We start from the raw sequence: 17,742 nt of genomic DNA on the forward strand, positions 1-17,742 counted from the left end.
GCAGGGCAGTTCAGTCCTGTCAAAACTAGTAATTCAGTGTACCTACATGCTTTCTTTATATTGAATTCATTGATTGCTCTCCAGCTGACAATGTCAGGTATTTAAGACACACTTCAGTACTCCCCAGTCCTTGACAGTGCTGAACCTGACTGACTACCCAGTCCATCTTTGTTAAGTTGTACTCCATTATAAATGGATTTATTTTAGTGTCCTATAATTGTGAATGTATTGTTTTGTATGTTTATTATTGGCAGATAATTTATTTTAAGGCTGCAAATTCTTTGCTTTGTTTATGTTTGTATCAATATGCACAATAACGTCTTCACTGGCAATGTTAGACTATGAGTTAATAACACGAAACCTACATTTCTGTAATAATAACTAATTAGTGGAACAGTGGAAAAACTGTTCTTCTGCTGAAATAATTATAACTAACATACTAAATAACAGCAGACAGTCATTATTTGCAGCTACAGTTCACCAGATGGAAACATAGCTCACTTTCTACAAAATCTGGAATCTGAAATTAATTATTACATTTCAAAAAGGAAAAAAAAATTGTATGCTTTGATTTTAATGTAAATTTAGCAGTGGCTTCACATGAAGCCAGTGATTTAAGGAACGTGCTAGCAACATTCTCAGTGCAGAATAGTGTAAAAGAACCCACTTGAATAACTCCCACTTTCTCTTCTTCCATTGACACAGTTATTGTAAACCCTTACTCTACTCTAGTAATAAATCTTGAGGACTTGTCAAATGGTCTCTCTTACTGCCAAGGTCTCCTATTTGATGCAAGCCTACCATATAAAGTAAATTCGATGCCCACTTCACCTAAAATAATTCATGGGAGGTGCATTAATGATCCTGATAGTTTACAATTATTTAAAGATTTTTTTTAAGACAACAGTCTTGGGAAAATGTTTACCTGGATGAAGACACTGATAAGAAGGCTAAGAATTTTGCTGATAGTCTGAGTCACTGCTATAATATTGCCTTCTCTCGTAAGAAACATGTATTTAAGACCCCAGGAAACCTGAATACAATAAGTGGATAATACCAAGGGTACTCACCTCCTTTAAAACTAAGCAAAGACTGTACATGAAAAGTAAAAGAAATAGGGACCCTAATTTTCCTAATTCAAAAAATACAAAAATGTTCTTCAGAAAGTGATATCGTAGGCAAAAATCTCTCAATCCACCAGAACATTAAAAACGCTAGCAACTTAAGTAAAGCTGTGTGGAAAGTTGTCATGGTACTACAGTAACAAAGCCTAAACAACCACTGCCTGATTTTCTAAATGAGAACTGGAAAAAATATCAGATCCTAAAGGAATAAATGAATTGTTGAATGCACATTTCATAAATAACATAAGCAACCTTTCTTCAGGAATGACCAAACCACAAAAAACCTTTGAAATAGCACTAAAAATCATCAACATCAGCTGCAGAGGTTATAAACATTATAAGAGGAACAAGAAACTCATACTTTTTTGGTACTGATGCTTTGTCTGACCATTTAATAAAAAAAAAAAAATATTGCCACAGAAATTGTTGGGCCACTTTATGGCTTAATAAACAGTTCATTAAGCAATAGGTGCTTTCCAGAACTCTTCAAAATGTCAAAAGTAATCCCAGTTTTCAAAAAAGATGACAGCATATGATAATAATTGGCCAATATCTCTCTTATAGCAACATTAAAGGTAATGAAAAAGTCATTTGCAGTTGTGTATTAGGATCTCTGAGTAAAGATATTTTATGAACGTCTATATGGGTTTCGCAAGCACAGATCTGTTAATGATGCCCTTTTTGCTCTCTGTGACCAAATCTTCTCTTCTTTCAATCACAGAGAATTCTCCTCTGGATTGTTCATTGAACTGAGGGACTGCGTCAGCTTTCAGACAACACTACATACAAAGTTTGCCAAGATAATCCCATTCCTGATGTCCTGGTGGAGCTTCAAAGAATCCTCAGACCCTTAGGTGCCCTCCAAAACCTTTCACCTGACTCCATCAACCTCCTGACCCCACTGACACCCCGCACCCCTACCTTCTACCTACTTCCTAAAATTCATAAACCCAAACATCCCGGCCGCCCCATTGTAGCTGGTTACGAAGCCCCCACAGAAAGTATCTCTGCCTACGTAGATCAACACCTTCAACCCATTACATGTAGTCTCCCATCCTTCATCAAAGACACCAACCACTTTCTCGAACGCCTGGAATCCTTACCCAATCTGTTACCTCCAGAAACCATCCTTGTAACCATTGATGCCACTTCCCTATACACAAATATCCCGCTCATCCAGAGCCTCCCTGCAATGGAGCACTTCCTTTCACGCCGATCCCCTGCCACCCTACCTAAAACCTAACTCACAACTTCTTCACTTTTGAAGGTCAGACATACCAACAATTAAAGGGAACAGCCATGGGTACCAGGATGGCCTCCTCGTACGCCAACCTATTTATGGGTCGCTTAGAGGAAGCGTTCTTGGTTACCCAGGCCTGCCAACTCAAAGTTTGGTCAGATTTATTGATGACATCTTCATGATCTGGACTCACAGTGAATAAGAACTCCAGAATTTCCTCTCCAACCTCAACTGCTTTTGTTCCATCAGATTCACCTGGTCCTACTCCAAATCCCATGCCACTTTCCTTGACGTTGACCTCCATCTGTCCAATGGCCAGCTTCACACATCCGTCCACATCAAACCCACCAACAAACTACAGTACCTCCTTTATGACGGCTGCCACCCATTCCATATCAAACAGTCCCTTCTCTACAGCTTAGGTCTTCGTGGCAAATGAATCTGCTCCAATCCCTAATCCCTGAACCATTACACCAACAACCTGAAAACAGCTTTCGCATCCCGCAGCTACCCTCCCGACCTGGTACAGAAGCAAATAACCAGAGCATTTCCTCATCCCCTCAAACCCAGAACCCCCCAACAGAAAAACCCCAAAACTGCCCCACTAGTGACAGGATACTTTCCAGGACTGGATCAGACTCTGAATGTGGCTCTTCAGCAGGGATACAACTTCCTCAAATCCTGCCCCGAAATGAGATCCATCCTTCATGAAATCCTCCCCACTTCACCATGAGTGTCTTTCTGCCGTCCACCTAACCTTCGTAACCTCTTTGTTCATCCCTATGAAATCCCCAAACCACCTTCCCTACCCTCTGGCTCCTACCCCTTTAACCGCCCCCAGTGTAAAACCTGTCCCATGCACCTTCCCACCACCACCTACTCCAGTCCTGTAACCCGGACGGTGTACACGATCAAAGGCAGAGCCACGTGTGAAAGCACCCACGTTATTTACCAACTGACCCGCCTTCACTGTGAAGCTTTCTATGTGGGAATGACCAGCAACAAACTGTCCATTCACATGAACGGATACAGGCAGACAGCGTTTGTTGGTAATGAGGATCACCCTGTGGCTAACAATGCCTTTGTGCACAACAAGCACATCTTGGCGCAGTGTTACACCATCCGGGTTATCTGGATACTTCCCACTGACACCAACTTATCAGAACTCCAGAGATGGGAATTTGCTCTTCAATATATCCTCTCTTCCCGTTACCCACCTGGCCTCAACCTCCACTAATTTCAAGTTGCCGCCCCTCGGACATCACTTGTCACTCAACAACATCTTTGCCTCTGTACTTCTGCCTTGACTGACATCTCTGCCGAAACTCTTTGCCTTTACATATGTCTGCTTGTGTCTGTATATGTGCGGATGGATATGTGTGTGTGTGTGTATATGCGCGAGTGTATACCTGTCTCTTTTTCCCCGTAAGGTAAGTCTTTCCGCTCCCTGGATTGGAATGACCCATTACCCTCTCCCGTAAAACCCACATCCTATCGTCTTTCCCTCTCCTTCCCTCTTTCCTGATGAAGCAACCGTGGGTTGCGAAAGCTTGATATTTGTGTGTGTGTTTGTGTATTTTTTATTGTGTCTATCTACCAGTGCTTTCCCATTCGGTAAGTCACAGCATCTTTTTTTAATATATTTTTCCCATGTGGAATGTTTCTTTCTATTATATTCAAAATTGTATTATTATTATGATACCATTTGTTAAAATCAGTTGTTGTAATTTATTGTTAGTTTTTTATTGTATATGTATTTTTATATTGTATTATTGTTATGGTACCATTTGTTAAAATCAGGTGTTGTATGTATATCGTAAAACTTTACCAAAATTTTGACGTGTCTCCTGTACCTGAATCAAATGATTTAGATTGTGTACATTATGAGACTAATAAACCACAATTCACAATTGAAACAGTCACCACACAGTTACTGTGAACCATGCTCTATATCTTTGTACATTATACACAACAAGATGCCAGGGACAAAAAAATATAAATAAATAAATAGTATCTTTTTACTCCACTCGCGATTTTATTATTAACTCTAGCACCACTAGGCTCGGATCTATCACGTGGATGTCTTGGGGGGGGGGGGGGGGGGGGGGCAAAAATTGCTCTCACATTCTTTTCACTTTTTAACATTTTGTTTGTTTGTTTTGTTTTGATCATTTAATGAACTAGGAATTTCTTTACTAGGTTGCAACACATTTTCAGTAGTTATCAGTAGCATTATAACATACACAAATACAATAATTAAAGTAATGAATGTGAGAAATATTATTATATTTTTATCATGAAACTAACACTTTCCTATACATCAGACTTATATTAAGAAATCATAAAAGAATGTACAATAGCAAACTGCAAATAAGAAAACAGATAATCAAAGTCAGAAATTACAAGTGAGTTTTTCCTTCCTACTCACTTTCACTTTTAATTTCACAAACTTTGCATGTGATTGTTTTTGCAGAATGAGTGGAACACACATACTTGGAACACCTGCAACAAACTGTAGACAATTTTATCATCTTGTCTTTTTCCTTTTTAGAGTTTTTACTCTTCAAAAAAAATATGACACCTTCCTCTGGAATAAAATTCAACAGATTGAACAGTTGCAGTAATGCTGAGCAGTGTTTTCCCTAGGACACTTTCCATTGCAGAGATGATAGGCTTTTGTAAACCCATGAAATTCTTTGCTCTCTCTTCCACAGGTGGCCTAATGAGCTGTTGACCTAATTCTAGCAGATACAGCCTTCTTACGTTATGCTTCTTCTCATTCCAGTTTGGGTTGTTATCATGAAAATTGTTCCAGCATTGAGACAGGCAATATCTATCAAGGTGAAATAGAGAGATAATGGCCACCTCCTCATCCCTTGTTTTACTGAATGTTGTCACATCATTTGATCAATGCTGTCTATGCCCCCTTTGGTTTCATTGTAGTAGAGACTGATGTTTAACTCTTCCCCCCTCCCCCCCCCCCCCCCTCAGGGGACTCATCCACCTTGTTATCATTGTGTTGTGTGGAAACAAGTAGAAGATTCTTAGTAGGGTTCAGTTTGGAGATGTATGAAACTGAAGTAACTGGTGTGTTGCCTGTTTTCGGATCTGTGAATAAGAACTTAGAGGAAAATAGCTCTCGACCCTGCATCTTCTTTAGCTGTTCTGGTATGTGTTTTCTGTTACTCTTCAATGTTCCCACCAAAGTTAACTTGTCATTATTGTAAAACTCCTTGGCTAGGTCTATGGATGTATCATAACAATATGTTGTCATATTTCTCCAACTTCCTGCCAGCAGATTCACTAGTCGTCTAACAACTGCCTTTGCACTCTGTTCCTCAGCAGGTCGTTCATCCTTCCCTGCGTGGACCTCCATTTTTAGAACATACTGGGTGTGTGCATCTGATAACATCCTAATCAATCTGCCATACTGGATCTTCCTCGAAATAGGGAGAGCATTTCATCGATCATTAGATCTGCACTTGGTATGTAGTATTTCATAAACATTTCATCAATTTTGTTGAAAATTTCATGGAGGGGGCAAAACTTATCCTGCTTTCGTCTTTCAGTTCTTGTTTCTTTATCATCAAATCTAATCAGGGACAGAAGTTCTTCATATCAAATATGACTCATTGTAGCTATGTAGATATTCTTTCCCAGTACTTTGCCCTGTAAGCCCTCAACAGGCAGTGTAGTGTCATTATTTGTGCCTATGAGTACCCAAATACCAATGAAGGTGTACATTTCTTCTGTGGTTGTAAGTTTTAAGTTCTTATTACGAGCTTCTTGGTTTGTATAGTCCACGATAATGTTCATTATTTCGGGAGTTATAAACTTTTTGAAAGATTCTGTCGCACTAGTGGTCAAGCCTTCATGAGTCAAACCTTCATGAAAATTCTCTATATTTTGTACTGACCTGTGCACTCGCCTTGGAGGTGCAGTAATATATTCCCTACCGCTTTTTTCTATAACAGTGATGCTGGAAGCAGCTGCATGCTGTTCATCAGTGATGAACTCCATGAACTTGACTCATTTTCAATTGATGTGTCACTATTGTGTGTCACAACTGTATCATCTTCTTCTGGATCACTTTCGTCACCTTCACTTGCTTCATTTATTATAGCTGACACCTATTCATCTGTGACAAACCTCCAATTTATTAGAAAGAACTGTTAGAAGAACAAGGGAGATTTACTTCAAAACAACAATGGCAACACAATACAGCCGTACCAACAGTCAGAAACTGCATTTCTTTCTGCCATATTGAGAAATATTTTAATGAGAAAATAAATACTAAGGGCAATTTTTGCCCCCCCCCCCCCCTCCACCCTAGTGGTGCTAGAGTTAATGTGAGGGGAGTTGTCCATCCTTTCCATAATTATTTTCTTTCAATTGTGATTTTCCACTGTCACAACCAAAATTAAATCATTATTATCTGAAAAACAATTCTACAGCAATGATTTTTATTGTTTTGTTTAATTTCACAGAACAGAGGAGAAAGTTGGATGTTTCTCTGTAAGTGTTAAGGCTCTTTGCTCTGAATTAGAACTACATAATCGCCGTTACTGGGATGCCCTAGTAGCCTCTTTGCAAGTATCTATACTGACAGATGCTGCTAAAATCCAGAAGTTTGCTTCTGAATCAGTAGCTGCTCTTGGAAAACAGCCACAATCCATTGATGAGATTGCTGATGCTACAAGAATACATGCAGAAATAAAGGAATCAGCACCACAGGTTGTTTAGTCTTAGTGGTTTGACTTCTGTTTGCATTTTAAATTTTATTCTTGTATTTGTTTTATGCTTTGTCTAAATTTCAAGTGAGATATGAATAATGTACAGAAGAACATCACTTATCCAGACTGACTGGTGACATAGGTTTTGGGAAACCACTTTATTTGGATAATCGAACTATACTTGTTTATTTACCAATTTATCAGTAAAAAGTACTTATATTTATAATGACATGAATCTTTCTTATTTTTACAAAGGCAAAGACAGTAGGAATGTACGTATTACAGCCTAGTATAAAAAAAAAAAAAAAAAAAAAAAAACAAAAAAAAAAAAAAAAAAAAAAAAAACGTAATACATATCCATTTTGCATGTACAATACATATGTATAGAGTTGCTGGTGATGTTTTAAAAAATCCTTAATTTTTGCCTGCCTGAGTGAGCCTATCCACTTACGAGCAGCTAAGTCACAAAATTTTTTCAGGACTGCTATCTGATACTAGCTACTTTTATCTCAAGCTTCAAACAATCATAAGGCAGTATCTAAACATGTAATTGCTTCAGAAGCAGCCAATATATTTCCATCTTCATTTTCAAGACCACTTGTTGATGAGATGCTGGCAGCATCAGCTTTATCAGTGATGAGGTTTACAATTTCGCTATCCTGTACGGTTTGGTACCCTAGATTGCATTGTCAATGCTCATCCATTCTTGAATGTCTTCTTCATCACACTGATGGCAACTGACTTCTTTTAGGATAGTAAGCATTTTGGACAGGTCATTCTGTTCATCATTTTCAGCTAGACTTTGAGAACTTTCCACCATACCCAAATTTTACTGCAGGAACTTTTCAAATTCTGTTCATCTATAGTATCCTATGTTGCCCTGGTCATTTGGGAATTGTCTTTCAAATCAATATTTTTTTAATGATTTTGTAATAGACTTTCTTCTCCCTCCCGCTTTCTAACAATAGCTTGCATAACAGTTCCTTTCTGCGACACTATTTGAAAGTCTCAATAACATCTTGATCCATTCGCTGTAAGAAGGAGATTATGATATGTGGAAGAAGTATCAATTTAATGAATTAATCCTTTTTGTTTAAGATATCACATTATGGATGAGTTAGTGCTTTGTCAGGGAACAGTGGAACAGTAATATTTACTCCCTTTTGCTATTTTTTAAGTGATGAGCTTTTTCAGAGGATACAAAGGCTTCCATAAGCCATTCCATGAAAATCATACTGTCCCTCAAGGTGCTCTTTTGTGAGGTGTGAACAATAGGTATTGCAAACATATTAATGAATTTGAAACAACATTTTCTTACTTTCACCAATGATGAGCATTGACTGTCAGTGGCTACCAGATGAATTAGCAGAAGCTAAAGCATTAATATGATCCTTCCTTATTTTAGGACCAGATGCTGGTAATTCACAATGTGAAGGGAGAGTTTTTCTTGGCAAAGATTTTCAATTGAGCCCAGTTTCATCAGCATTGTAAACATTTTTGAGAGCATAATCTTCTTCCCTCAATTCATTCCAGAGTATGATTTTGAAAGAATCAGCAGGCAGTTTTTCTTCCTGTATTTGAAGTTCATGAATATCATGTATTGACTTTAAGTGTTTTAGCAAACCCATGCTCGCTTTAAAATTCGACAGCCCTCCAAGATTTTCACTATATTGAATTCTCTTTTCATGAAGAGTGGGATCACAAGTAGGTTGATGTAAATAATTGTAAACAGCGTCAGCTAAATCTGTGTTCATATACAACTGGTATAAAATTTTTGATGCTTCTTCTAACCTTTTACATATTAATCTTGTAGTTATCTCTTACTTTATGCCACAGAATTGCCACAAGTGATCCAAATCCCTTCATTACAAAATTTCACTGTCTGTTTGTGTGATGATGATTGGTTTATGAGTGGAGAAGAGAAATGTTCTCATTTTGAGCCAGTCTCAGTCAGAGCTGAAAAGGAAAATAGGATTCAGGCATAACAGTCCTCCCTCCTGATATCCATTCATCGTAATATGTGAAGAAGAAATTGTTATTTTTAAAGTGAAGTTTAAAATAATTAGTGCAGGCTGCCTGTGTGATTGCTCTTGTTGCAGATTTCTCAAGTAGTATGTCAAGAATGCCATCAATAATTGCAGCAGTCAAACATTTTGATTTAAAGACATACCTCAACACAAAAGTAGAGTTGTAATTAACAGTTGAGAGCAGTGAATAAATAACTACAAAATTCCAAAATTGGAGATATAACATTTTATAGGAAGTGCCATTTCTGAAGTTAACAGCTGACCTTGAGAGAAATGTATGAGAAATGTAAACATTTTATATGTACATTCTAAGAAAAGTGAATTCTTTCAACATCTGAGCCTGTGGGCTCCAAGATGAGGGACAAAATGAGCTGAAACCAAAGTTAAGTGGGGAGTAGGTCTCAGAATAAATAAGTGGGGCAGCAACCCACCAAACTAGGTGACAGAGAAAAAAGCAAAGCAGGTATGAGAACATATATTAACTGTTACTGTCAGATACAGCGAGTACTTTGTCAACAGTTTGCAAAGAAATGTGGGGGCAGAAAGACTCAGATTTACAAAGAAATGTGGGGGCAGAAAGACTCAGATTTAGACACATAATGTAGTCTTCAGTTACCCGAAGAGAAATCAAGCACATCAACGTCAAATCTTTCATTAATATCATTAATTTGTTCCTGCATATTAGCCAGTTTTGATTTATGAAATTAATTTCATTTTTCATTTAAGTGACAACAGAACTTAAAGTACCTACTTTTTGGTCTACCTGTTCAATCTGTTGACTTAATTTAGTGTTATTAAATTTCATTTGACTTTTGAGATCACTAACCTGTGTTTTAAGCTGGCTTTCAAGATTGCTAACTTCGGTTGTCAAGGGTGCTGATTTGCGTTTTCATTAGATCTGACAACATATTTTGCGTTTTCATTTGATCGGACAATATTTTTAAATAGTCAGTCACAGTCAATGGTTGTGTATTTCCTTGTTCTACTGAATTTTCGTGCTCTGGCTCTACCTCATATGCTTCTTTCAGCTCTTTCTTTATTTGTGGTGAATCAAACATGTCAACTGACTTGTTCACATAACTGCTAACTTCTGCAAAGTCCTCATCATTTGCATCCTCTATGTTTTATTGTTTGGTTTGGGATGGTCTCAACATCTCGATCTATTCATTTACACATTCGTGATATTGCGTATTGGCTAGCTGCCTATCACTAGCACCTCCTCTTATCTGCTTGCATGAACTACTACATCTGCTGGCAGCATTTCCCATGTTGTCCGGCACTGTTTTTTTTCTTTCATTCAGTGTACTTACTGCATTCGCAATTTTGTCCATTCTGAATGTATATTACAATTTACTTTTGTATGCAACATCTATTTTTGTTCACTCTACTGGATCAGTGCACTCACACGCCATTGGACATATACTGCTCGAACCACACTAGTTTTTCACTAGATACTTACTGTATTTTATGATCAAAAACAATAAATGTCCTGTCAAGTGGTACCAAGTGCAACGGTAACACTGCTTACCTACCTTTAACGGTAATCAGTGCTAATGCTATATATCTGCAAGGAATTTTTGAAAGTTGTGACTGTGAGATAACCTAATGGAACAGTAAATCAAACTGGGATTCATTTCCGAAACACTCCAGCAGAGTATAACTAATAGTAAATAAACAAATGTTCTCCCAGCATAAAAGTAAGTTGTAATATTACGTATTAATATCAGTCATCAGCCTAAGTAGGTATTCTTGTGTCAAACAGTGCAATAAAGAAGAAGGCAGTGCTAAGGCTAACCTAACCTTCCTTGACACACATACACTAAACTCTTTCTTTATACCTGTTCACATTAAGTACAGTAACCTAACCATGCAGATAAATGCGCTACTGACTAGTAAGTCAGACAAATGGCCAGTGAGATAGTAAACAGTAACATCTACCTCTCAACAACATGTATTTTTAAATGAACTAGATTCAACAGTTTATAGAACCAGGTACCAACACACACGAAACTTGTAGTAATACTAAATAGGCAAGAGCACAAAATGATTCTGATTTAAATCAGGGACTCTGTTAATTATCATATTCTATAACATCATTGCTTAGTACAGGATCTCTATGCCTGTACATTAACCAACTTGCATTAGAATAGGTAATACAGTAAATATATCTTTCTTAAACTCGGTTTGAAGTAATTAAACAAAATGCAAATCTAACTACACAGGCTGTGAAGGAGCCTTTGCTTTGCTACATCATTAATTATGTAAAGAACAACAAACTGTAACTCTTTAACAAATGTGGTTTGATAAGCAGTCGTTTAACCTACTCAAAATATATTTGGCTGTACAGATGCCTACACAACATTAATTAAAACACTTTTTCATGAAATGAACACTGATAAACTTAGTAATTCTGATCAAAGTGCATTATTGCAACTATTAATAATCTTTTTTCATTACAGATTAATGTTACTATTTTCAGGAAGCTTTTCAAATAAGGCAAATTATTTAAGGAAATGACCGCAGATTTTGTCTAAAAATGCACTGTAAGTGGAGTACTTCTCAAAACTATAAAACTGAACTTTAAACTCTATAACTCCACACATTAGAAAGCAATCATAACTATTTTTACAGCTGCCAAGTGAGTCTTTCCATAATAAACTGGGACACTCAGAATTAAATTCACTAGTATAGGATTCCTGTCCAGGTTTGTGATTTGGGATAGCCATGAGTGTAAGATAGAGTTTTTAGCAACACCACGATTATTATTAAAATCAACCAAATTTCGCAAATACCTGGTCCATTTACAGAGTGCCAAATATAAACAATTAGTTCAAGACTGATGGTAGTGGCAGCATAATTCGCAGTGGCTGTTAACCTGGTGGTGATGCAATCATGGCAGTACTATTGACCTTGCCCTATTACTGATCTTATTGGCATTGGAATTATATTTTTACAGGGCCAAAAACCATGCTGTGATAATGGTATCACCAAATGCAGCAACTGAGGCCCATAAATACTGCTCTTAAGCTCCTCTGGCCTGAAAACTCTAAGAATATGAGCCAAAATTATCCACTACTGCTAGCAAGATGTTAACCAAGCACTGCTGAGCCCAGGATGAGTTGCCACTTGCGTGCCAATCACACCTCTTCCACTCCGCCAGGCTACTTCCGTAGCTGCGAGGCTTCTCCACATCTTTTACATTCAACCCTATGCTCCCTAACAATGGGCCAAGTCATTTAAAGTACATTATATAACAATCATTCCTGTAGTTATTTAAATTCATAAGCACAATTTAAACAACATCATTCAAAAGTTCACATAACTGTAATATGTATACTCTGTCAAAGAATTTTCATGACAGATACAGCATTCTACACAAGCAATACTACAAATTGACATAGAAATATCAGTACACATACAAAAAAAGGTCAAAAATAGGTTTTACAAGTCCTCGCTCAATCCTTACTAATTATGTGACCCAATTAATTTACTTCTTGCAATGCAAAGTGAATCTTTTCTGTACTTAATGTGAGACATGCAACTCCTGTGAAAGTATGGTTATATCATCTAGATATACTAGACATTGATGAGGCTTCAATCCTTTCAACACCCTGTCCAGTAAATGCTGGAATGTTGTCTGGAATGTTGCTGGTGCTTGCTTTTGTACTGATAATGTCTCCAAGGTGCTGAAAACACAGTCTTGGCTCTGTCCTCTTCAGCTATTTCTAACTGTTGGTACCCCCTCTTCAAGTCTGTTGTTGGGAAGTACCAACACCACCCAAGATTGTCAAGCATCTGTGTGATATTTGGAACTGGTTAGGCATCTGTTGTAGTCTTTCTATTTAGTGGTGATAATAGCAACAGAATCGATGTTTCCTCAAACAATCCATAGATTTCTTTGGTGCAGTTACAATTCCTGCCCACCGGGGCTACTACTCTCTTCTATTATGCCGTTGGCCTACTGTTGATTAGTAAACTCTTCTAAAATAGTGTTGATTAGTAAACTCTTCTAGAATTGACTGCAGAAACTGAGGTACTCAGTGCAGCCCCCAGTACACCAGTGCTTCGTCCTCTATCAGGATCCTGTGCTGTGTGACGGATACTGCAGGCAGTGGTCGTCATGGAGAGAACAAGTCCTGAAATTCTAACAACAGATTTTCCATCTGTGCTTCATCTTTTCACGAAATGCAATCTTAGCAATATTCTGTGCCATTTTATAGCCTAAACCTTCTGTGCAGCAATTCTCCTCCTATAGAAAATCTAACATCACCACCAATGTTTCCTTTAACAATTAAAATTATCCACAGTGACAGGTACTACCTTAACTGCAGCCCTCTCTTGTAAGCGTATGATGCTTTGCTTCACTAAACAACATGCTGCATCTAATACTTCACTATCTCCTAACAGTTCCACCACATACAACATACCTACTGGTAAGTCAGGTTCCACATTCATTCATATCAACTTCCTGATGCCGCTTCACACACAGTCATGGAAATTAATTCTCAGTGTCATAGTTTACCATTTACCTGGATTGCATTTTGCAACAGTCCTAATGACAGATTGACATTGACAATAGCTTCCCCAGCCAGAATATTTTCCCACTAAGCTCCATCCTGAAAGTCTAACCCTAGAATCATATTATATCTCTCACTTACATGAGATACCACTTCTATACTTAGTTGCCTTCAATTAAAAATTCATCATTATTGACCCGAGTGGTTGTATATCACTATCCCCTACCCCAAGCAACTCATAATGTGGTGGGTTCCATTGCCTCATATCAAACGACTCTCTTGAAGCCACCAACATATGTGCCCCTGTGTCCAACAATACCTTATACGTTCTATCAGCTGTTAAGTCCAATATGGCACATTCCACATGTCCATTTTCACTGCATTTACTTTTACTAGTAGTGCCTTTTTTCAAGTCTTTGGTTCATTTTTAAGTTCAGTAGGTGCTTATTTACACCCCTCACCCCCGGGACAAACCCTGCCTTTATTTCTTTTCCACTGCTGCTGATCCGTACTACCCTTTTTGTCATAATTCATTCCATTCCTATTACTCCCTGGCTAGCATCATTTGCTTCACACATGCTCTGTATGCTGACAATTAAAAAATCTAATATTTGACAGAAATACATTTTCTGATCTTACCGCCATCGAAACATCAATCTCCTCAAATTGTAATGGCAGCCTAACCGCTCCATGGAGATCCCTGAGTGCACCAGTGCACACCCTCCTAGACATCTCTGGTGCCGAGCCCCTCAGGAAAGGATCAAATGCTGTTTGATCAGCTTCCTGTAGTAACTCCTTACTTACCTCCCCATGAAATGTTAACCCATATGCGTGTACATTAAGGTTCCTAATTCTATCAAAAAATCCTGCGTGGTTACGTTAGGCCTCTTAGAAATGCCACTCAATTGTGCATGGACAAATTGCATGCTATTTTGCTTCCTTTATCCCTGTACCAATCCCTGTTAGAGTTGCTCAAAAGTTTCTGCTTGTTTAGTGGCTCCACGCAATCTACAGATGATTTTGCTTCCTGACAAGCGCAATTTTTGTGTCTGCAACAACTGTTTGTCTGACCAACCCCCTATGTCATTCGATAACACAAGGTCCTCTATAAATGATAACACATGCTCACATCATCTACTGAAAAATGGAGTAAGGATGTTCACCACAGCTGTATCCACCCCTAGACTCTGTAAGTTCGACAACTGTAATTCTTCGTCTCCCACTGAAGATGTTTTGTCTGCCATCAACTGCACCACCTGATTAACCAATGATTAATAGCTTCCTCACCAGTGACATCTTGTGTTTCTGATTTTGCATTGCATCACCCGTACTGATTTTTACAGACTCAGCCTTCTGTCCAATCATGAGACACCTGGATTGCCTACATTGCCTAGGCTTCTGCTACTGTTAGTCCAATGGCTAGGTAAGTAAAACAAAATTGATTCAACACAAGGGATGGAACACTGAAGTAAATTACACTGTGTCATCACACATGTTGTAGCCATTCATCTACAGAATAACCTTTAGCTCTTTCAGACCTGAATTTTTACTGTATGAAGGAAATTTTTTCTTCATGCTGTAATGCTCTAGGTGATTTTTTAATGATTTTTGACGCAAGATTTATGTAAAAATACCCATTATCAAAATTACAGTTTTTGCATTTGCCTTCTTTTTATGAACCAAAATAACTAATTTTAAAATATTCACTGTTGTAATAAGTTAACTGGTCATTTGCTAACTATCATGCAAAATAACAACAATAATATTAAATTATACAGTGGACTGTAACAATCCAACCACATCCATGTATTGTGGTGGTCACAAGCTGCTGTGCTCGTACATTGACTCGATATATTTTAATAGTGATGCCCAGAAGTTAGGAGCCCATGATGAAAAGATTTAACATTCACAAATGTGTATATTAGGTTTCCACTGGGGAGAAATATTTCTGATGCAGCTAAGACACATTAAAAGATAATGCACACATTTGTAGTCAAAGGGTCTGAAATGATTAAACTAAGAGGTACCCACTGGTTTTTCTGGCCTCACAAAAGTAACTACACAGTTAGCCCACCCCATAACTCTTGACCCCATGCCACTGGTGGCACTTGGTAGGGTGACTGGTGTGGTTGCAGGCTGGTGGGGCCCAGTGCTCCCACATCGCTTCTGTTGTAGGCTCTGAACATTTAGACATTACATTGCATCTTTTAATAAGGCCACACTTTGTTCCATCTTTTAATAAGGGATTTTGCAGTGAAAGTGTGTGTGTGTGTGTGTGTGTGTGTGTGTGTGTGTGTGTAAAGATAACATAGTAACATAATTGCTTTATTTTCCAGATGATAGAATTGTATGAAGAATCAAAAAAGAAGAATAAAGTTCTTGCTGTATGGACGAAAGAAAGGATAGAAGAAATGAATCAAACTGCTTCTGAATGGGCAAATTTTCAATTCATTTTAGATAATCATCAATTCCTCATAGAAAAGCAGGTATTCTTATATATCATTATTTTTTGTGACACATAAAAATCTGAAATTCATAAGTAAATTTAAAGGCAGAGAGGTATTAAAGACACATAAAGTAAAGCAGCTAACTGAAATGAACATGCATGTAGTGCAAACTGCAATACAAAAAGTATAATGATTATTTTATTATAAAAAGGAAAGTTGCTACTCACCGTATAGCAGAGATGCTGAGTCGCAGATAGGACAACAAAAGATGATCACAGATAAGCTTTTGGCCGCCAAGTCCTTCATCAAAAATAGACAAAACACACACACACACACACACACACACACACACACACACACACACACAAATGCAACTCACACATACATGACTGTAGTCTCTGGCAACTGAAGCAACACTGCGAGCACCAGCACCAGCGCATGATGGGAGTGGCCACTGGATGGGGTTAAGGAAGAGGCAGGGGTGGGGCGGGGAGGGATAGTATGATAGGGGTGGGGACAGTGAAGTAGTGCTACTGGGGAATGCGCAGGGCCGAGGTGGAGAGAGGGTAGAGCAGCTATGTACAGTTGGAAGGTTACATGGTGGGCAGGGGAGAGGTGGGCGTGGAGGGGGGGGGGGTATTGGAAAGAAGAGAAGTATAGAGACTGAGTGCGATGGTGGAGTGAGGGCTTTGTAGTGCTGGAATGGGAACAGGGAAGGGACTGGATGAGGACCACGACTAACAAAGGTTGAGGCCAGGAGGGTTAGGGGAACATAGGGTATACTGCAGGGAAAATTCCCACCTGCTCAATTAAGAAAAGCTGGCGTTGGTGTGCAGGATCCTTATGGCACAGGCTGTGAAGCAGTCATTGAAATGAAGGATGTCGTGATGGGCAGTGTGCTCTGCAACAGGGTGCCCCAACTTGTTTCTTGGCCACAGTTTGTCAGTGGCCATTCATGCGGACAGACAGCTTATTGGTTGTCATGACCAAGTAGAATGCAGCACAGTAGTTGCAGCTTAGCTTGTAGTTTACATGACTGGTATCACAGGTAGCCTTGCCTTTGATAGGGTAGGTGATGTTTGTGATTGGACTGGAGTAAATGGTGGTGGGAGGATGTATGGGGCAGGTCTTGCATCTAGATCTATTACAGGGATATGAGCCATGAGGTAAGGGGTTGGGAGCAGATGTTGTGTAGGGATGGACAAGTATGTTATGTAGGTTTGGTGGACAGCAGAATACCACTGTGGGAGTTGTGGGAAGGATAGTTGGCAGGACATTTATTGTTTCAGAGCATGACGAAAGATAGTCAAAACCCTGGCGGAGAATGTAATTCAGTTGCTCCAGTCCTGGGTGGTACTGAGTTACGAGGGGAATGCTCCTATGTGGCCGGATGGTATGACTGTTTAACAACCTGCCGCCTCCCCTCCTTCCGCTTCCATTTCCTCTTGCCTCCCAGAAGGAGGAACAAAACAGCTAAACTTTTGTGATCTTTTTATTAAATGCTTTTAATGGTAGGTATTAGCCTGCCTTTCTGTCTTTCTGTGACTGGAATATAAACAATCTGTTGGAGCATTCCATAAAAAGTGTTATTGGTTAAATTGTGTGGAAAAAAGAAGAAATTGATCATAATTTGACTAGTGTCAAACTGAAATTA

General features: G+C 38.6%; 1 protein-coding gene across 1 annotated transcript in view; it reads left to right on the forward strand.

Annotated features, from left to right (window-relative positions):
* The window catches only part of LOC124594191 (cytoplasmic dynein 2 heavy chain 1), a 786,854-nt gene that overhangs the window by 198,080 nt on the left and 571,032 nt on the right, over nt 1-17,742 (forward strand). Inside the window, exons 16-17 of the mRNA XM_047132551.1 lie at nt 6,852-7,098; nt 15,978-16,127. Coding sequence (XP_046988507.1) covers nt 6,852-7,098; nt 15,978-16,127 — 397 coding nt within the window. The remainder of the gene's footprint in view (nt 1-6,851; nt 7,099-15,977; nt 16,128-17,742) is intronic.

The sequence above is a fragment of the Schistocerca americana genome, chromosome 2 (assembly GCF_021461395.2).
Source record: "Schistocerca americana isolate TAMUIC-IGC-003095 chromosome 2, iqSchAmer2.1, whole genome shotgun sequence".
Classification (NCBI taxonomy): Eukaryota; Metazoa; Arthropoda; class Insecta; order Orthoptera; family Acrididae; genus Schistocerca; species Schistocerca americana.